At 53.5% G+C, this 21,041-nt stretch overlaps 1 protein-coding gene across 1 annotated transcript in view; it reads right to left on the reverse strand.

Moving 5' to 3' along the window:
* Window positions 1-18,754: 18,754 nt before the first annotated feature.
* The window catches only part of FGL1 (fibrinogen like 1), an 11,212-nt gene continuing 8,925 nt past the window's right edge, over window positions 18,755-21,041 (reverse strand). Inside the window, exons 6-8 of the mRNA XM_027853626.1 lie at window positions 20,909-20,997; window positions 20,614-20,801; window positions 18,755-19,111 (exon numbers count right to left, since the gene is read on the reverse strand). Coding sequence (XP_027709427.1) covers window positions 18,952-19,111; window positions 20,614-20,801; window positions 20,909-20,997 — 437 coding nt within the window. The 3' untranslated portion in view covers window positions 18,755-18,951. The remainder of the gene's footprint in view (window positions 19,112-20,613; window positions 20,802-20,908; window positions 20,998-21,041) is intronic.

Raw genomic sequence — 21,041 nt, forward strand, 5'->3', positions numbered from 1 at the left:
TTGGACGTGGGTTAGCAGCTTACCAGCATGGCACCAAAGATCTGTCTCGCAGGGGTGAGATGGGAGCGCCAGCAGCAAGCCACAGGAGGAGGCCTGCAGCAGGGTTCCGGCCCCAAGCCAAGCCACCGGCCCTGCCCGCCCTCCTGCAAGCCAGCAAAGGCAAGGTCTGCTAACGGCTTGGGAATTCCCTCTGGTGGTACGGATGGCAATCCGCACGTGCCTGCCTCTCCTGCCTCTCCTGTTCCCCACAAGGGGTCCAGCCGGCATCTCCACATTCTCCAGACCTTCCTCACCGTCTCCTGGTATCACAAAGGTTATCGATGGAGCACCTGGGTTACCCAGTTGTTATAGCTTGCCCTTGCCGTCCTCTCTCTTTAGTGTGACATCCCTTGACACGTGCATACAATATTTGTAGTGTACTTAGCACGGTTTGCGACGTGTAGTCAGCTCTGTATAAATGCGTGTTCTCTCTCCCTTCCCCTTTTCCCTTTGCTTAGCCTCTGTTTGAAAATCTCAGGCAACTGAGACAGAACCACACCACATCCTGAGAGCATCCGCTCCACTTTTGTTCAGCTTTCACTGTGGCAAAGTCTTTTGTTTTTGTTTTTGTTTTCCTCTTGACACGAGGCTTAAGCTGATCTCTTCTACCCGGCGGTCCCGTTTCGTCCCTTTGGCACCAAAAGAACAAGTCTGATCTCTGTGCTATGTGGCAGCCCTTCAACTATGGGCTGACCATCCCCAACTCCTCTGGCTGATCCTGGTCACTCCCCTCTGCCTCTCTAATTGGACAGGGTGGGGGCCTTGGTGGCCTTCAAACCTCCCTCCAGCCAAGAAGAGACCTCAGCCCAGATGTCTCCTCGTTTCTCACCTGGCTGCATTACTTCGGGATGCCTCTGTCCTGGTGCCTTCTCCTCCCATTTCCTCCTTGCTTTTCTGCTTCCTTTTGTGTGTGGTCTTTCCTGCCTCCCATTAGACTGTAAGCAGCTTGAGGGCAAGGGCTGACTTTATTTTATTTCATTTCATTTTATTTTCCAGCTTTTTGGTGAGGCAATTGGGGTTAAGTGACTTGCCCAGGGTCACACAGCTAGTAAGTGTCAAGTGTCTGAGGACAGATTTGAACTCAGTTCCTCCTGACTCCAAGGCCAGAATCCACTGCACCACCTAGCTACCCCTTTGAGGATTATTATTATTACTATTTTGGCTTGTCTTTATTTTTTGTAGCTTTATCCTTAACGCTTAGTACAGAGCTTGGAAAACAGAAGGCACTTAATGAATGGTGATTGATAGACACACATATTTTACATATACACATGTATGTATACACACATTCATAAATATGTACGTGCATCTATAAGAACAAAGATACATATTACCACATATATGCATTTACACATGTGTGTTACATGACCTAAGGAGCTGTGACTCCTCCTACAGAGATAAAGCAGTGTGATGGCAACCATGAAGCTAGTTTTACAATAGCTGACACCTGTGATGATCTCTGACAGTTACAAAGTGCTGTACGTGTGTTTACTTCATTTGAATCTTCATTTGACAGGCTCGTGAGGGAAATGTGAAAAGCATTATTCTGCCCATTTTACACACCAGGAAAACGAGGCTTAGACAAAGTTGATTATCCCCTACTCGCCGTACAGCTGGGTAGCATTCAAAATGGGATTTCTCCGAGTCTCTCTCTCTTTCAACAACACGTAGAGAGGCTCCAGCGAAGACAAAGACAAGAACAACAAAAAATAAATGAGATAAACTTCATGGTCAATGGCAGGATGGAAGCGTGAGGCAGGGAGAATCCGTAGGGGAGGGAACGCTTGAGCTGAGCCTGAAACAGAGGGATTTGAAGAAGTGAAGAAGCCACTACTCAGGAGCGGAAAAAATGGGGCTATTTTAAATAATTCTCAACATGCTTTGAGAAGCTAGAAGGAGCATGGCTAACATGTTTTTGTCTGCTGATAAAAGGGGGTTACACTGAAACACGAGCTGTTACTCATCAGTCTTTTCAAATTTCCCTTTTTCAAGGGGCAGCTCGGTGGCGCAGTGGGTAGAGCCTGCAGTCAGGAGGACCTGAGTGCAAATCTGGCCTCAGACCAAACACTTGACCCGTACTAGCTGTGTGACCTTGGGCAAGTCACTTAACCCCAATTGCCTCACAAAAAAAAATTCCCTTTTTTTGCGGGGGGGACTTTTAGCTACATACTCAAATTTTCTCTAATCCAAAATTTAATCCTGGTGCATCTGCATGACACTCCTCATTGTCTGAGAGAGTGATTATTAGTACTTCGTGTCTGTGTGACAGTCATGGCTAGCATGATAACTTGGGCAAGACAGACCTTTTTGCTTCAGATTCTGTTCAGACACACACATTTCCAGACCTCCTTTCATGAGAAATCCAGAAAGAAAGAGAACAGGCATTGGAAGACAGCAATGTAGGAGAAGACCACCACCCCAGCACGCATCAGATAACTTCTCATCTCTCTCTCTTTCTCTCTCTCTCTCTCTCTCTCTCTCTCACTCTCTCTCTCTCAAATGTCTTGTCCTCAAGGGGAGAACTCATTTACTTTGTTTATTTTCTGGTATATTTTAATCTGCATTACTTCTCTGGCTTCTGTTTTTGATTTACTTAGATAAATGGGTTTATTCATAGTTTAAAAAAAAAAGAAATGATGAGCAGGTGGATTTCAGAAAAACCTGGGAAGACTTTTATGAACTGAAGCAAAGTGAAGTGAGCAGAACCAGGAGAACATTGTACACAGTCACAGACACTTTATATGATGATCGGTTATGAATGACCTAGCTATTCTCAGCAGTATAATGATCCAAGACAATTCCAAAGGACCCATGATGAGAAATGCTATCCATCTTTAGAGAAAGAGATTATGGAGTCTGAATGCAAATCGAAGCACAATATTTTCACTTTCTTTATTTTTTTGTGTGTTTTTTTTCTTTTGGCCTTTCTTCTTTTACAACACAACCAATATAGAAACATGATTTGCATGATTGCACATATATAACCTATATCAAATTGCCTACCATCTTAGGTAGGGGAGCGGTGATGGAGGGAGGGAGAAAATTTGGAACTCAAAAATTTTTTAAAAGTGAATGTTAAAATTTGTCTTTACATGTAACTGGAAACATAAAATACTATTAAGGAAAAAAGACATCATTATGGAGAAAGAGACATAGAAATAAAGTGGAAATCTAGTATTAAAAAAATGTGCTATAGGTTGTTTCCAGAACTCAGCATTCCATTTCCTACCTCCCCACACCTGGACAGTACCCTCTCCTCATCTCTGCCTCTAGAAATCCTAATCTTCATTTGCCACTCAGCACAGACACCACTGATGCTTCCGAAAGGCCTTCCCTGATCCCACTGTCTCCTTCTCAGGTTGCCTTCCCTTTTTTTTGCTGTGTACCAGTTCTGTCTCTCTTTGAGACAGTACGCCCTTGAGGGTAGGGATTATGTCATGTCTGCATTTGTGTCCCCAGCATCTAGCACAATACTGAGCGCACATTCAATGTCTTTAAAAATATTTGTTGAATGACTAATGTGGAAATATGTTTAATATGATTGTGTAGGTATGGCCTATATCAGATTGCATGCCGTCTTGGGAGGGAAGGAAAGGGGGGAGAAAATTTAAAAACTCAAAATTGTATAAAAGTGAATGTTGAAAGCTAAAAATAAATATTTTAAAAAGAGTTATACTGAAAAAAATGTTTGTTGAGTAGAATTATCATTATTGCCCAAGATGTTAGCCAGTTACTAAAAGCTCAACCAAAAAGCACTTGTATAAGTGTGTGGAGGAGAGGGAATGGGGTGCCAAAGACTACATTTCCCATGGTGCTTGGGTCCATAGGGAGACCACTCCCTGAAGGAAAAGCAAGAATCCATCCAGTTCCTATGAGGTGTGAGCTCATGGTACAGGCTGATCGAGTGGTAAGGGGACCTCTGGGGAACAGAAAAAGAATGAGAGGTCATCTCCTGGACTTCATAAGTAGAAGGGGGTAAAAAAAGGCAAACCAGGCTACGTGGAGCTGAGCCTGGCCACGAGGACCAGCAGTTGCTGGGGCCAGCCAGAGCAGGATGGCGTGGAAGCTGGGAGCCCTGTAAGAAGTGTGAGCAGGGGTGGCCGCGCAAAGCTGTCTGCAATGACCCTGAAGACCCGAGGCCTCCCTCCTGGCCCTCTGGTTCCCAGACCAGAGGGGAAGGCAGCTGAGAGCATACGCCTTTAGGAGCGGGTGCTGATGGTGTTTCCCTGTTCCTTTAGGGCTGGTCCTTGACCTGACATTTCAGAGCCGCTACTTTCCTGGGTCTGTGAGCACTGTGAGCTCGTGGACCTGAGCCGGCCCTGAGGAAGCTAGCTTCCTGGTTTTCTGGAACAGGGTGCAGGCCCCTTTGCCCACCCCCACATTCCGACCACACGCCACCAGGATCTTCAGTCAGGTCTGTCCTGGACCGACCAAGTGCCTGCTAAGATGCCCATCTTTGGGCATTGTGACTTCCTTGTCCAACACTCCATCCATCGTCTGGATTTTGAGAGAGACTGGTGTTATAAAGAAGACCCCAGACTCAGCTCCGAAGATTCTTTATTAAAGAGGTTGAAGTGCGTCCTTTCGATTCTCGCGAGAAGCAGGCACCCCTCCTTGGAAGGAGAGAAATGTACCCGTGAAAGAAGCCAGAGCAGGCTTTACAGTTAGTAATTGCCTAACTCCTCCCTTCTGGAGCAGGACTGGTCCTTATCCTTCTGGGTTACCATCTTCCTTATATGCCCCACCCCTAACACGCGTTATGTGCCTAGAATTGTGTTCTCACTCCCCCCACTGGAAGGACAAGTTAGCCTGTCTCTGCTGATTTCTTATCTACTCATGTGGAAACTTAACTCTTTCATTTCTCACACTGGCACCTTCTGGGGAAGGGGGAGGGTGTTCTGTCTTACTTGTAGTGGGAGGGAAACGGTCCACGCTGAACCACTCCCACCTTGGAGGTGGGGAAGGCAGCCCCAGGGCCCGTATCTCCCCATCTCCCCCCAGCACACTGCTGAGTTTGCATGGCCCCAGGAAGATCGCCCCTCTCCTGAGGCATTCCCAACAAGGGCTGCCGTCCCAGGGAATCCTGGGGCTGGGGGCCAGGGGAGGGGTGAACCTCTCCTCATCAGTATACATGTTTTCCATCAAGAGAGCGCCTGTTTCCCATTACCCCAACTTTACGAGTCCAGAACTGGAGGAAGAAGGAGAGGCAATGTCCTGGCTCTCACTCCCCCGAGGATTGGGCTCCAGTCTGCAGCCACTTATCGGGCTGAGTGGTTTTCCGCATTGTAAAATGCACATTTTCCATGTAAATGACTCACTCTTGAGCCCTGTAAGAGCCTGCGGACGTTTCTGGGAGCTCCCTTGCCCCACCGCACTCATTTCATTCACAGTCCTAGGACCCAGATGTGAGTCGTGCCCAGTTACCAGCAGAAAACTGCTAAGACAAACTTTGAGATGCTCACTTGCCCATGGAGGCAGCGGCGGTTGGAGTTCGTGTCTGGAAAGACTGGAAGCCAACATGGGGAGAACCCCTCAGGATAGACAGCTGAGACCTGATTCCCCCATAGGGACAGACCCCAACCCAGACAAAAGGAGCTCGAATGAAGACATTTCTGCCTCTTGCCTGAATTATGCAGGCGCTGCGCCTCCTCCCCTACCTCTCCCTCTCTCTTCTCTCCTCCTGGCGCTTGTCTTTGGGACTCGAGGGCATTGGGGAGCTCTTTCCTGTGCTGAGATTTTTTCTTTGGTTTTCCTTTCCTACCCTTCAGCTGGCTGGCAGCTTTGTCCCAGCCCCTGATCCTTCTCCCCTTAGATGACACTCTCCCCATCTGGAGGAGAGCTGCCTTCGGGGCTCTGCTCACCTGGAGAAGCTGCCAGGAGTCTACCTGACCTTCCTTGGCATTGAACTCTCCAGGCGGGAGTGAGTCCTCTGCCCCCAGTATGGCCCTTCTGGTCCTTGAAACTATCTGTGAGGCAATCAGTCATCAACAAGCATTTATAAGCACCTGTTCTGTGCCAGGCATTGTACAAAGCACTGGGGAAGAAAATGCAGAAGTGAGGTCATTCTGGCCCCTGAGGAGCTTACATTCTACCCAAGGAGACATGCATGGGCTGGTCTAGACCCATGTGACGTTGGGTTAGGGAGCTCCCTGAATGAGCCCAGCCTCTACCAAGGGAGATCGGCCCCTGGCCATAACTTTGAGCCTGGCTGGGGCCACACTCGCTCAGGGTCACACAGCCACAACGTGTCCCAGGCAGGCCTGGTACTCAGGTCTTCCTGCCCCAGAGGCTGGCTGGCCCGGACCCACAGAACCTCAGAGCTAGACAGGACCTCGGTAGCCATGCGGTGTAGCCCATATCTGGAAAGGAATGCCCACTTCAGTGTGGATATCACCCTCTAGTGGGAGACTTCCAGTGAACAGGACCCCCTCTGCCAGGCAGCCATTCCCCTTTGGGACACCTCTGATTGTTAAGAAGGGGCTCCCACACCAAGCCTGAAGTGTTCTCTGGGCACTGGCTTAGGCTTTTGGCCCCTGGAGCCATGCAGAATAAGGACCATTCCTCTCCCAAAGGCCAAACTATCGCCCCCCAACCCCCAAGCTTTCTGTAGACTAAACATCCGGGATGACACCGGACTCAAGACCCTTCACCCTTCTGGATCTTCATTATTCTCCACAGCTTAAACATGGCTGCCCAGGACAGAGTTCAGTCGTCCTCTGGATGAGGTCTGGGTGGACCTGAGCGGCTGTCTGATCCCCCAGGTCCTCAGTTATCCGGTCTGTAAAATGGAAGGGTTGGGACAGATGACCTCTATGGTAGCTCCCAGCTCTGGCATTCTAGGATTCCATATTATTCAGAGCCTAGAACATCACCAGGGAAGGAGGGGAGCACCCAGCCCCAGATTCAGGGCTAGGTCTTCCATTTGCTTGCAGCTGTGTCTGGGACGGAAGGAAGGGACCGTGGTGCACGAGGGAGAGAGGCTGGGCCACAGGGCAGAAGCTGAGTCAGCTCCACGCCATGGTTTAGTCATCGCTTTCTGGAGGCCAGAAGCCACATGCCAACCCATTCCAAGGAAACCTGATCCTAGAAGCGCATTGCACATTTCCCCCACTCAGCCGTTTGGGGCCACCTATCACTCCAGGCCTAGGGCAGTGATGCTGTGGAAAGCCTGCCGCCTTCTTCGGAGAGCCGGGAAGCCCCTGAGTGGAGGGGGCCACAGCAGCCCCTGAGCACAGCCAAAGGAGGGCTTCACCAGCTCCTCACACACCTCGTTCCTGGATCTCAGGGCATGGGAATAGCCAAGACTTGAGAAGCAGAGACAGGATATCAGTGCTTCTCCTCTCCGGGCCTCCGCGTCCCTGCCTGCACGATGAGGCAATGAGGCCAGATGACCTCTAAGCACTCCATGCCTATCAGTGCATCGATTAACAAGCGTTCTTAGATGCCTACTATGCACCGGGCACTGCCCTCGGGACATAGCATCAAAGTGACACGCCCCCCCACTCCCGTTCTCTCAGGGGGGGTGGGATGGACATAGACGCACCCAGGAGAGAGCCTGGCCCCGTTGTTTAACTGACACAGGGAGCTCCTTCACCAAAGCAGGGCAGCCTGCTCTCTACTACTTGTGTTTTTGGGGCGTTGCCTAGAGATATGAGGTCAGTGATTGCATGGGGTCACCATCCACGGAGCCATCCTGCCTCTGTGTGAGTACAGACAGAATAAAGGGAAGACAGAGGATGCTAGCCGCTGGGAGTAGGACGATGGGGACATCAGGAAGTGGCGATGTCAAAGGTAACGTTTGAGCTGAGTCAGCTTAAAGAAAGTAAATGAGGGGGTGGGGGAGAAGGGAAGGCCCACCAGGCAGGTGGCACAGCTGGTTCAAAGGCGCAGAGATGGTAGACGGAGCGTGAGAGGACGGGAACAGCCAATTTCTCTTCACGTGAGAGTGTAGAAATGGGAGTGAAGCAAAGGGCTTCATATGAAATCCTAGCGGCCATCCTAGGGAGTCATGGGAGTCCGCGGAGAGGGGAGGTGAGTCCCTTGTTTTGAAAATGACTGGCCTGGGAGAGGGGAGGCCTTCGAGGCAGGGAGACCAAGTCGGAGGTTGTTGTGGCTGTCGGGTGAGAGGGGATGATGGCCTGCACCAGGGAGGTGACTCTTGGATGAGCTAAAAGCCGCCCCGTGCCTTGGCAGGTCGAGGTCCACATAGCCCCAAGAAGCAGGCATTGACCCTCATTTGACAGAGGAGGAAACTGAGGCTCATGGAGGGGAGAGGACTCGGCCATGTGGTCACACAAAACCAGGACTCACGCTCAGAGCTCCGGGTTCTGGATCCTGGACCTTGTCCATTCTCCTGCCCTTGCTGTCCCCGTGATCTGTAGAAATTGCTGGGTCAGAGCCTGGCCCTGGCTCTTTCTGCACGACCTTGGGGATGGCCCCTTCTTCTAAAAGATAAAGCCCCGGACCTCATCCCTGAAAGTCAAGAAGAACTGGGCTTACACCCCATCCCTGACACTTACAAGTCGTGTGACCTTGGGCAAATAGCTTGACCTCTCCAGACCTCAGTTTCCCTTTCTGTAAAATGAGGGAGTCAGACTTGGTGGCATCTGAGGTCCTTTCTTGCTCCAAATTTATGGTTCTCTGAACCCCCTGGGCCTCAGTTTCCTCACTTGTAAAATGAGGTTTGATTCTGATCACCTCAAGCACTTAGCTCAGTGCCTGGAACATAGTAGGTGCTTAATAAATGCACATTCCCTTCCTCTTTTCCCTTTCCAGCTGGAGGTCTATGGTCCCATGATTCTAAGGGTTCTGAAGGACTTGAAGCCACTGTGAGAGGCATGGGGCGGTATGGAGAGGCAGGAGGACCCCCACAGTGTGCATCCCGTCCCCAGCCCAGCAGACCCAGCTCCCTCCTCCTCCCTGCCCAGCAAGTCCAGGCGTCTGCATCACCCCTCTGCATCTGGTGGCCGTGCCCCACCCCTTCGGCCTTCTCCCATTGTCCTGTCCATGGGGACGGATCATTGGGTTCACCCATCATTGGGTTCACCCATCATCCCCCGACCAGAGAAGACATGGGCTAGCAGAATGCCAGGGGGGAGAGGAGGCGGCAAGGATGAGCCCTCTACGTGGAGAGGGGGAAGCTAAGGTCAGTGAATGAGCCCAAAGGCGGGGAAAAGGGAAGCGCAAGGAGCACAGTTAGCAAGCACCTGGGCCAGGATTCGAACCCAGGTCCTCTGGCTTTCAGGCCCAGGGCTGTTTCTCCAGTGCCTCGGTCTGCTTCTTTCTCTGATCAGTCTTCAATTCTGCGTTTTAGCAGGATTCGGGGCACGGCCACTAGGCTCTGGGTAGTGAGCTGCAGGGTGAGATTTGAATCTGGTCCCCATGACTCCAAATCCATCATTTGGCCCATTGGCTCCGCTCAGGCCTCGCCTATGTTGGACTGGAAGAGTCTGTCTTATTTTTCAGTTACTTATATAAGAAGGGGGTGGGGGGAGGCTGGGGCAGAATGCACAGTCGCACGGTCTGATTTCTGGGTCTGAATCCAATTGGGCTGGCCAGCACGGTGGTGACGGCTCTGACTTCAATGGCAAAGCTCGTCCTCCCCAGGACACAGAGTGGGCCACCAGCCCGAGATCACACAGCACACGAGCGACTGAGCCCGAGTGAGAATGTACCGGGAGAGGCTCCCTGTCCACTGCAGAGTGACCGATGGGCTCCAGACCACCCGTGATTAAATGGTCTCACTTAGGAGAGGACCACCGGCTGGGCCTGGGGCTGCAGGGACGAGGACGCTGAAGGTGCTGCCAGGCTGCTGGCATGTTCTGGTGCCCCATCCTGAAGGAGTCTGGGGAAGGCTGCAGGTCCCAGCCGCATGAGAGACGGTGTGTCTGGCATTCAAGGCTCCACCACGTCCACCACAGAGAGGCTTGTCGGGGAAGGCGCGGTCACCCAGGAAAGTCCTTCAGTCAGTCAATCAATCAATAAGCACCTACTATGTGCCAGTGACCATGCTAAGCCAGGCTCTCCGGTGTCAGGGGACCTAGGTTCAAATCTTGCCTCTGACACTCACTACCCGTGCCACCTGGGTCAAGGCACCTCCCTTCAGAGACTCAGCGTCCTCTTCTGTAAATGGGTGGGGGGTGGGAGTGGATTTGACGGCCTTTCATCCGGTATCTAGGGTTTTCCCCAAGACAGGGGCTGCTGTCCTAGGGTCACAGGCTCAGAGCTGGAGGGGCCCTCACAGTCACCCAAGCCACCCCCTCACTTTACAGAGAAGCAAAGAGGCCCCTTGGGGCTGGGCACCTTCTGAGCTGCCTCCGGGAGGGAAGGGCTTGCTGACCGGGAAAGGCCCGAGCAGCCTCTGCCCTCAGGGAGCTAACCCTCTCCTGGGGGCCACACGCACAGGGAGGGAGCCTCACGCTCCTTACCCAGAGCGGCGGTGGATGGACTTGTCCCTGCATGGGGAGCAGGAGGTGGAAGCAGGACAGGGCCCACCTCCCGGCTGGCCAGGGCTGACGCTGGCTCTGCTCTGAGGCCCGCAGGCCACGCTTATTCACCAGTCCAGACCACCCCACCCCGCCCCGGGTGGGGTTCTGAGCTGAGAGGAAGAACGGCCCAGGGAGGAAGACGTGGAAGCTGGCCTTCTGATCAGCGAGGGGGCTGCTCCAGCACTCAGCCCAGGCAGCAGAGCCTGGCACGTAGTAGGTGCTTCGTGGAGGCGTGTTGACTTGGCTTGTTCCATCTGAGGAGAAGCAGGTGGCAGTGGAGGTTGGCTCATCCTGGAAATGCCTGAAGGGACCCAAGTGATCTCTAAGATTCCCTCCCCTCCGGCTGGAAAATAAATGACACGCCTGCCTCAAACGCTCTGGCTCTTGGCTCCCAATCCTGGGCTCTGCCAGGCTCTGCCACGCTGCCTCGCTGGGTGGCACCTTGATCCAGCCCAGTGGGTGAGCATTGGGTAGATGCTCTGGTGGCCTGGGATCTTCCCAGCCAGGGGGCATCACCACCCTACATCCCTTTGAGGGTGAGCCATCTATATAAGCTGCCCAGGGTGGAGAACTTGGGCTCCCCAGTGACCACCCGTCAGGTGCAGCAGGTAGACCTTGCCTGCCCCTGAGGATGGGCATCACATCTCACCCAGTGAGGGGGCGATGTGTAGACAGGCTGCCCAGGGGTGGTGATCTTGGGCTCCCCAGTGACTGTCTGCCAGGTAGGGACACTGCCCACGTGCCCACACTCACAAACGAGTTTGGGAGACAGTGTCCCGAGCCCTCTCCTTCCTGAGGCTGAATCTTTCCAAGTACTTTCCAGTAGTTGCCCCTGGAGCCTGCTTGGAAAGGCTGGAGCCTGTCTGGGACGCGCCACTGCCAGCTGTAGTTCTGGCTGTGAGTGTCTGGTGACGAGGCCTCCCTCCTCTAGAGAAGACTCTGACATTCCCAGAGAAACACAGCTCCAGTCATCGGTGGGAAATGCGTGTTCATTCCTGCTGGCTGAGTCAGCTGCAGCAGGACTAGATCAGGAGACTCCTGGGGAACAGCCCATGAGCCTGCTGTGCCTTGCTGGGACCTGAGCTGGCAGCCCCATGACCGCTGGACCCCGGGAAGATGGAGAGCCTGTCGGCTGAGACGCCAGCACTGACCGAGCAATTGCTCCTGTCCCCCCATGGGGGGCTATGGAGGGCTGGAGCAAGGCACCTGTGGAGGGGCAGGGGCACCAGGGCTGAGGGGACCTGGGAGCCCTCCAGTCTACCTGCCCAGACAGGGAAAGGGACATGCCCAAAGTCAGACAGCCAGGAACCCTCAGAGCAAGACTTTAGACCTGGATTTCTGACCCCAACACTCTTTCCCCTATCCTTGACAGCACTGATTCAGAGCAGGAGGGCCTGGGATGCCATCATCTGAGAAATGCCCAAAGTCAGACAGAAATGCTGATGCCTGACTCCTGATTCAAAGCCTCCTATGGAAAAGAAAGTGGTGAAGTGAGCAGGGACAAGGGTGAAGTGAGGGACACTTAGCTCCTAGGGGTGGAGAGAGGAGAGACAGGCAGGCAGACAGACACACAGGCAGGCAGACAGACAGACACACAGGCAGACAGACAAACAGGTAGGCAGGCAGACAGACAGACACACAGGCAGACAGACAGACAGGCAGTCAGATAGACAGACAGACACACAGGCAGACAGACAAACAGGTAGGCAGGCAGACAAACATGCAGACAGGCAGGCAGGCAGGCAGACAGGCAGGCAGGTAGATAGGCAGACACACAGGCAGACAGACAGACAGTCAAGCAGACAGGCAGGCAGACACAGGCAGACAGGCAGACAGATAGGCAGGCAGGTAGACAGACAGGCAGGCAGGCAGATAGGCAGGCAGACAGACAGACAGACAGACACACAGGCAGACAGACAAACAGGTAGGCAGGCAGACAGACATGCAGACAGGCAGACAGACAGATAGGCAGGCAGACAGACAGGCAGGCAGGTAGATAGACAGGCAGTCAGGCAGGCAGACAGACAGGCAGGAAGACAGGCAGACAGACAGGCAGGCAGGCAGGCAGGTAGGCAGGCAGACAGGCAGACAGACAGGCAGGCAGATTAGTAAGATGAATAGATATGAGTAGAATAAAATACAGTAGAATACAAATATGAATAGAATACATAGATAAGTTGAGATAGGTAAATAGACTAGGTGGAGATAGAGGCAGGTGCATTGGGTAGATAGGCAGCTAAAGGGACAGATATGCAGCAGAGATACCTGATAGAGAGACACATAGAGATATAGCATTGACTAATCCCTGTGTGCCCAGGATTGGGCTGGCTATGGTGAGCTGGGGATACAAATACAAGCCAACAAGACAGCCCTGTCCTCCAGAAGCTTACATTCTAGTAGGAGAAGACAGCATATAAAGGAGATCTGAAAAGATGTGTGGGTGTGTGAGGTAGGGTGCACAGGCGGCCAGCCAGCAGGTGGAAAAAGTCAAGCCAGAATTGAAGTGATCCTGACTGGAGTCCCCCCTGAAGGGGTGGGTGGGCCAGGAGAGGGAGTCACCAGGAAAGAGGTGAGGCCTCAGGGCAGGGAGGGGTTGCTGCAGGGGGAGAGGTGCCTTCCAGGAGGTAAAGTCCAGAGGGCCAGGGCAGGAAGCCTGGGATCCTCGCTGGCAAGATGGTGTTGAGGGGTTGGACGAGGATGTCCAGAGAGCCAGGAAGGCAGGTAACAGGACTGTACCACCGCCAAGCTCGCCTCCAGTTTTCAACCATACGACATCCAGCGATTTGGCTGAGGGTCTAGTCCGACCCGGCCATCCCCAGAGACAGCTTCTTTCCTCTTCTGTTGCCCAATATTGTCGCCCTTCCAGCCTCCCCACCTTTATCAGAAATGGGAGCAGTGGGCCGAGCTCAGATCAGTCCAACTAGACAGGACCTGCAATCACAGCTGTATCATGTGCTCCAGATGGGCCCACCCCCAAACCCCTCCTGCCCCCTGCGCACTCTGACCACAACCCTAGAGGGACCAAAGCAGCCCCTTGCACGCCATCCCGTCTCCCAGCCTCTAGGGATCTCTCCCCAACAAGGCCCCCTCCCCTTCCCCAGCCCCACTGTCCCATGACAAGTCTCACTATTTCTGCTCATCTGATCCACTGCTCTCCCACCAACAGTCCTCTTCCCTCTCCAGGGATTCCTGCTGGGTCACCTGCCCAGCCCTCACTTCAAGAGCAGCTGCTCTGGCCCTGAACTTGCCCTCACCCAGGAGCCCTGGCATCTGCACTCCTCTCCTTCCATCAGCCCTACAGTATCCCAGACTCCTCAAGGCCACCTGCCCTTGACTTATTCCTGGTCTTGGTGACCCAGAGATGATCAGAGGGGCTCTACAAGGACCCTGGGCTCATTCCAAGGGCAAGCCGTTCTCCTCTGCCCAAGTCAGAGGCCACCACCTCCATGAAGCTTCCCCTGTTCAGCTCCCACCCCCTGGTAGAAGTCATCTCTGGCTGCCGCCTCCTATTTCTCCAGTTTGTTTGTCTTGAATGACTTTTCTTTCTGTCAGTTATTTACATAGAAATTGCATCTGTGGTCCCCCCACTAAGCTTGAAGATCCTCCAGGACATAACGTCGTCCTTTTCCTCTTTTTGACTCCCAGAACCCAGCCCGGCACTTTATCAATACGGGGGTCTGGGGTGGGGGGGGGGGAGTCGGTCCTTTGATTTCTTCGCTGTGGAGTGGAAACTCCATTAGTCACTTGTCAGCTGCAGCGAGCTCCTTCTGGCACTAAGAGGCTCTCTCTGGGCCAGCATGTGTCAGGCAGAGCTGTAGATGCAGGTCTGGAAGGGCCCCGAGAGGCCACTGACCCCCACCCTTCATTTTACAGACAGAGAAACTGAGGCACGGAAGAATCGGGTAACTTGCCCAGCCAGAAAGTGTCTAAGGGAGAGGCCTTGGCCACTCTTGCCAGGCCGGCGCTATACTCCTCGCTGCCTCTCCACCGCGGGTATGGAAGGCACTTCGTTCACTGAACCGAGTAACTCCCTGAACAGAATCCCTCGCCTGGGGTGACCCTGGGGAAGGCTGGGTGCCCAGGGCTGCCCCCCAGGCAGATGCTGGGAAGGCTCCACATTTGGGGGGCGGGGCGGGGCGGGGCCGGGGAGGAGAAGGGATGCCGCAGCCCCCGCCTTCCGTCTGGCATCTCCGGTGCCACGTCACCACGGCCCTTGCTGGGCAAGCTGCAGCGGGTCAAGAGCTCCACCTAGTGTGAGGCTCGCCCCGTGCTCCGGGGCCAAACCAGGCGTGCTTTTGGAAAGTGAGGGTGGGCGCTGCTGGACGTGTCAGCACGCCTCAGCACGGCACGGCTCAGCCGGGGCCGTCGGGGTCCGCGCCCTCCTTCCACCCCTTTCCCTGAGCGCAGGGCGGTCCTCCGACGGCCCCTCGGGGTCCGCGCCCTCCTTCCACCCCTTTCCCTGAGCGCAGGGCGGTCCTCCGACGGCCCCTCTGCCGTTGCGGCTCCTCAGCTGGCGCTCCTCCTTTCCCTGACCGTGTCTTGATCATTGCTGGTGGCAGCGGGGATCGCCCGCTCACACCCCCTGCGTCTCTCCGTCTCCGCCTGGGTCCGTGGAGACCGCGGCACTCTACTGTTGCCTTAGAGTGGAAGCTCCTTGAGGCAGGGAGGGTGGGGTGCCGTCTTGGCATCACGGTGCCCGCACACAGTAAGAGCTGAATAAATGCTTCACCTCTATCCGCGCCCCTGGCACAGCTCTGGGCCCGCTAGGGGCTTAGCGAATTCTTGTTGAATAGCCACCCAGTCATCTGGACAATACAGCCCTGGTGTGGAGTCCCAGGAAACATCGCCGCAGACTCGCAGAGCCGGAGATTGGATTAGCAAAGGAGCAGGCCCAAACACTTTGGAATCTGAGACCGAAAGGAAAGTGGTACCATCGGCATCCGCGTGGGCCCTCGGGCAGGCTCCAGAGCAGGGTGCCCTGGAGCGCTGGGCACAGGCTGTGAATCAGCCCGGGGACCCCTTCGCAGGCTCAGATTGTTGAATGCATGGGTTTGTTGAACGCCCAGGATGACAGAGGAAACCATGACATTGGAATGGAGTGATCAATACGTTGTTTAAAACAAGTTCAGCGGCCCTAGATTGAGAACCTTGCTCTAGAACGTGGGGCCTGTGGGCACGTGGAGGGAAATAATCCAAACTCAATTTATTGGACGAGGTCCAAGCAAAGAAGCACGGGCTTGTATGGGGAATGCGCCACCCCGCGCCTCCCCAATCCTCCTCATGCTTCAACCACCTGTCCTCAAATTCCCTTGTATGTTTTCATCTTCCCTCCTGCGAGTGCTGTTGGGGTCCCAGCAGAACGTAAGCTTCTTAATGACAGGCACTGTTTACTTTTGGGCTTTGTGTGCCCCTAACACAGTGTCTGTACACAGCAGGCACTTACTAAGTGCTTGTTTTTTTAATGGAATTAAGTTGCTTCAATGCCATACATAGGCCAGCTTGGGTGAATTCCTTCCCTCCAGAACTGTGCGTGGGTTGTAGCATTTCAAAGGGCAAAGGGTGCTAAGCTGGGAGTTAACCCTGTGTGGGCCTCTGATCTTTGTCTTCTCTTCAGTGTCCAGAGCTCTTAACGAGGAGGGGGGACCAAGTTATCTCTAAGAGTCTTCCTACCTCTAAATCCTCGCTGTTTGGGCAGCCAAAGTGGCTCCAAAGTGCTGGACCTGGAACCTGGGGTGGAAAGCCTGCCTCAGACGTTTCCTAGGCCAGTGACTACATCACTGTCTGCCTCTGTTTCCCCATCTGTAAAATGAGGACCATAATAGCATTATCTCCAAGGCTATTCTGAGGATCAAGCGAGATAATGTTTGTAAAGTGCTTCGCTCAGTGCCTGGCACATAGTAGGCACTATAGAAAGGTTATTATGATAAAAGGTTATTATATTATATTAGTTATTATATCGTATTATTATTACCATTATTACTGTTATGGGGAGAGGTGGTGATATCAAGGAAGCGCCAGAAGGTAGGACCCAAAATAATTCTGATGTTGCTCTGACAGGAGACAGGGTTTAGAGGTAGCTTAGTGCATCAACACTTAGCTAAGTGCCTGGCATGCAGTAAGTGCTTAATAAATGCTGGTTGACTTGATTTTTGAGGTATGAGGCAGAGAGGCTGATGCTTTTTAAAGAAACCAGCCATACAGAATGAAATGATGACATCTAGCGAGATGCAGTCAGCCAGTCAATACACATGCATTAAACACCTACTATGTGCCAGGCACAGTGCTAAGCCCTGGGAATGCAAAGAAAGGCAACAGACAATCTGCAGTAGCTTTGCCAGCCAGGGATGGGTTGAGGGTCTCCGGCCTCAGCCTCAGAGCCCATCTTGGAAGCCTCATAGGTCATTCACCCAGAGGAAAAGGACGGATACCGGGAAAGGAAAGACAGACCAGGAGCCCATGTCCATCTGCTCAGCCCTAGGCATCCCCAACCTCTGTTCAGAAACCTTCCCAGGGCAGGCGTCTCTCAAACTCTGGGCCTTGTGGACTCGGGGGGCCAGAAGTAGGGAGAGACCCTGGACAGAAAGAGAGAGGTTCAGAGAAGGTGTGGCTCTGGGGAAATAGTTCTGTTTTTGACATGTGGAGTTCGAGATGCCCTTGGGACATCCAGGTGGAAACGCCCAGCAAGAAGCTAGAGATGTAGAATTGGGACTCAGGAGAGAGGTAAGGGCTGAATGTCATCTGCACGAAGGTGGTAGCTGAAATCATAGGTGAGGAGACCAGGAAGAAAGAATGGAGTGAGAGAAGAGGAGAAGGCCTAGGGTGGAACATTGGAGAGCTCCCATGCTCAGGGGGCAGGATGTGGACGAGGCACCTATGAAGGAAGGTAGGTAAAAGAATGATGACAGAGAAATGTCCCAAAAACCTAGGGAAGAGAGGAGACAAGGGTCGGGGGGAGGGAGGGAGGGAGGGAGGGAGAGAGAGAGGAAGAGAGACAGACAGAGAGACAGAGAGACAGAAAGAAAAAGAGACAGAGACAGACAGACAGACAGAGATGGTTAGAGAGCAAAGTCCTGGAGGAGAGGGAGGGGGATGGGGTCAAGGGCATGAGTCAAGGGCTTGGCCTCGGCCCCCTCATTCTCTAAGACTAGAGCAAAGAAGGAGGAGATGGGGGCTATTGAAATGATTTGCGGGTGAAGGGGGGGCGGAGCTCCTGTCGGCTGCCCCCCACGAGGCTCTCTCCTAGAGGGAGCAGGGCACTCGGACAAGACCAGGTTTGGAACAAGCGAAGGGAACAGCCCCCTCCCCGCCATTGCTCTTAGGGTCAGTGCGGGGCTTGGGGAGGTCTTTGGGCCATCTTGCCCAAGCAGACCACTTGACAGCTTCCATTCAAGGCTCCTGTTCTGGCCTCCGGGGCCAATGAGCACAATGAGCAGAAACTCCCTTCCAGGTGTCGGCTCTCAGGACGTCTGGGTTGGAATCCTCGGTGAGACACTCACTGCAAGCCTCTACCTCTTGTTGCCTCCACCTCCTCACCATTAAAACGAGGTAATGTTTGGACTCCTGTCACAGGGCTGGGTAAGGTACATGGCAGCTAGAGCACTGGGCCTGGACTCAGAAAGACCCGAGTTCAAATCCAGCCTCAGACACCTGCTAGCTGTATAACCCTGGGAAAGTCATTTAACCTCCATCTGCCTCCATTTCCTCACCTGTAAAATGGAGCTAATAATAGCACCTACCTCTCTGAGTGCTGCTGCGGGGACCCAATGAGATCATCTTCGCAAAAGAGCTTTGTGAACCTTAAAGCACTTTAGAAATGCTCGCTGTTATTATTACTGTTACCATGACTGTGGTGAACAAAGTGCCCTGCAAATCCTAAAATGCCAGAGAAAGAAGAGATGGGAGAACAAGGCCTCCTGGCCTCATCTCCACTCTGGCACCGCAGCCTCTCCCCCTCCAGCTTATGTTCGCCCTTCCACAGATGTGGCCCTGGAGCCAGCAGGGCGCTGTGGCTGCGGTCTGCCAGGGCCCAGCGCAGAGGGACCACCACTGCCCTGGTTCTTGGCCCCGGCCTCTCAGGGCGCCCGAGACTCCCCTCCCAGAGGCAGTGTTCTCCTCATTGTCATCCGGCTCTCGTACAAGGATCCAACTTTTCTTGGGTTTCTGTTGGGCTGTCTCATGGATTCGACTGTAATCTCCCTGAAGGCAGGACCCCCACACTGCTTCCCACCTTTTCCTGTTTGATCACCACCATTTATTTACTTAATTTCTCATTACATCTTCTTGATTGAAAGTGCACTATGTGATAAATGGCGAGACAGTGACAAGATGGCCATTGGAAAGCTCCATCCCTAGCCTGCAGCATCACCCCATGGATGGTGTCTTCAGCGCGGAATGGCAGGAAGGAAGGAGCGCCGGCGACGCACATCTAAATGACATTGGGCACAAAGTCACTGGGCCTGATCTTCATGACAACGGATTTTAGAGAATACCACCACCCGTGCCAGGTGTACCAGACGATGCCATTGTCCGTTTCGCCGGTGTAGGCCCCTCTGTAGTATAGACCGTTGAGGTTTGCCGAGTGACACCTGAGAAGGGAAATGGAAGACACAGCGTTGTGGATGGAGCGGGACCTTGAGGAAACTCCCTCGTTCGATGAAGAAATCCTTCCTGGCCTCTTCCGTGATGACACGGCGTGCCAGGCCCGGGGTCAGGAGCGAGGGGGGTCCCTGCCTCTCTAAGGGGAGGTGGGAGTGTCCTGGGTCTGTGATCCCACCATGATAAGAACTCCCAGAGAGGACATTCCCTCCAACACTGCAAATACCCAATTGTTCTGTAACTTGAAGCTCTGGAGGGTGCCTTCCCCTGGCTCACACATTCACTCTGTGTCAGAGGATGGTTTGAACCTGGCTCTGCCTGACTCCGGCCCTTTGGATCAGATTCACACGTCTCAGGCACAGGTTTGTAATGGCTCCTATTAGGTGAACGCCATCCCTTGCCCTCACTCTATACTATTGGCCCCAAATCCCCTGTAGCTTCTGAAGGCAGGTAGGGCCTGGAGCTAGGAAGACCTCCGGCCTCAGACACTTAGTAGCCTTGAGATGTTGGGCAGGTCGTTTAACCTGCCTTTGCCTCAGTTTCCTCATCTGTAAAATGGGGATGCTAACAGCACCTACCTCCCAGAGTTGTTATGAGAGCAAGTGAGATAATATTTGTAAAGCCGTTAGTACAGTGCCTGGCACATAGTGGGTGCTATGTAAAAGCTAGCTATGATGGTCTATTCATTTTATTATGTATTATTATTTTGGCCCTTATGTGGAGGACTGATTGGAGAAGGAAGGGTCTGGAAGCCGGGGAGGCAGGGAGGCTTCGGCACTGCCAGGCTTGTCTGTGTAACGAATCATCACGGCCAGCTTGGCCTGCTTAAAGCCTGCTTTCTCCCCTCTCCCAGGCTTCCCTGCCTCAGGCTGCTTCACTCCCAGCATTCAGATTCCACCTTTGCACTTTCCCCGGTCCAGAGGAGGAAGTGGAGGGTGGTCCGCTGGGGCTTGGGAGTGACCTGAGACTGTGCCTGGGACCTGCGCTGGAGGCCAAGGCCGCAAACCCGTATTTCTTGACTCCTCCTCTGGGCTTCTGCTGACCGGGCTGCTACGTTTTAAAGGGCCGGGAGGCAGACTTGGCTTGAATTCCTGGCTGGGCTGGGTAGTCCTAATTAGATCCAGCTTGCAGGCAGACTCCAGCTCCCTCCCTCTCTCTCCTCTGATAAGGCTTTGCTTGCTCACAGAAAGCCCTGACAAGAGCCAGGCCTCTGCCTCCATTCTCTTCTCCCTCCTCATCTTCACCCTGGCCTCCTGAACCCCACCTTCTACCGGAAACCTTCCCAACCCCCATTAATTCTAGCGCCTTCCTTCTGGACCTTCTCCCTCTGACCTCGGTTCTGGCTCGTTGGGGCCTAGTGGTTGGACGGTTGTCTCTCCTGCTGGATGGTGAACTCCCCGGGTCCAGGAACAGTGCTTTCTATCTTCCTACACATCCCCAGCTTGTCCCCCAGGGCCTAAACACAATAGGTGCTTAATAAATGCTTTGTGACCTGTTGTACCACCAGCCTGCTCTGTCCTCCTTGGCACAGCTCCCCGAGTAATTGTCGTTGTCTCGGTCTCGAGTGCTGAATTTCATTCGTAGGTGACTGGCCCACCACTGGACCTCAGGATGAAAGCTCCCTGCCAGTGAGTCTCCCGCCGTGCCCGAGTATTCCCGGAAGCTCAGCTCGTAGGCACTCTATGGGGAAGGATTAGCCTCCTTAGGGTCCGCCCGGGGCCCAGAGGAAAGAGGACAGCTCAGTGTGTTCTGGGTTCCATCAGTGGCTCCCACAGTTCCTTCCCTACCTTCTCACTGCCCACCCGAAAGCTTTCGTATTGTGCAAAACGGCGTTCTCCTTCAAAGTCGGCCAGCTCGATCTTCAGAGTATAGTCTCCTGGACAAACAATAAACAGAAATCTTGTCTTTGGCTGGCCCCTG

This window comes from Vombatus ursinus, unplaced genomic scaffold (assembly GCF_900497805.2).
Source record: "Vombatus ursinus unplaced genomic scaffold, bare-nosed wombat genome assembly UNPS02010193.1, whole genome shotgun sequence".
Lineage (NCBI taxonomy): Eukaryota > Metazoa > Chordata > Mammalia > Diprotodontia > Vombatidae > Vombatus > Vombatus ursinus.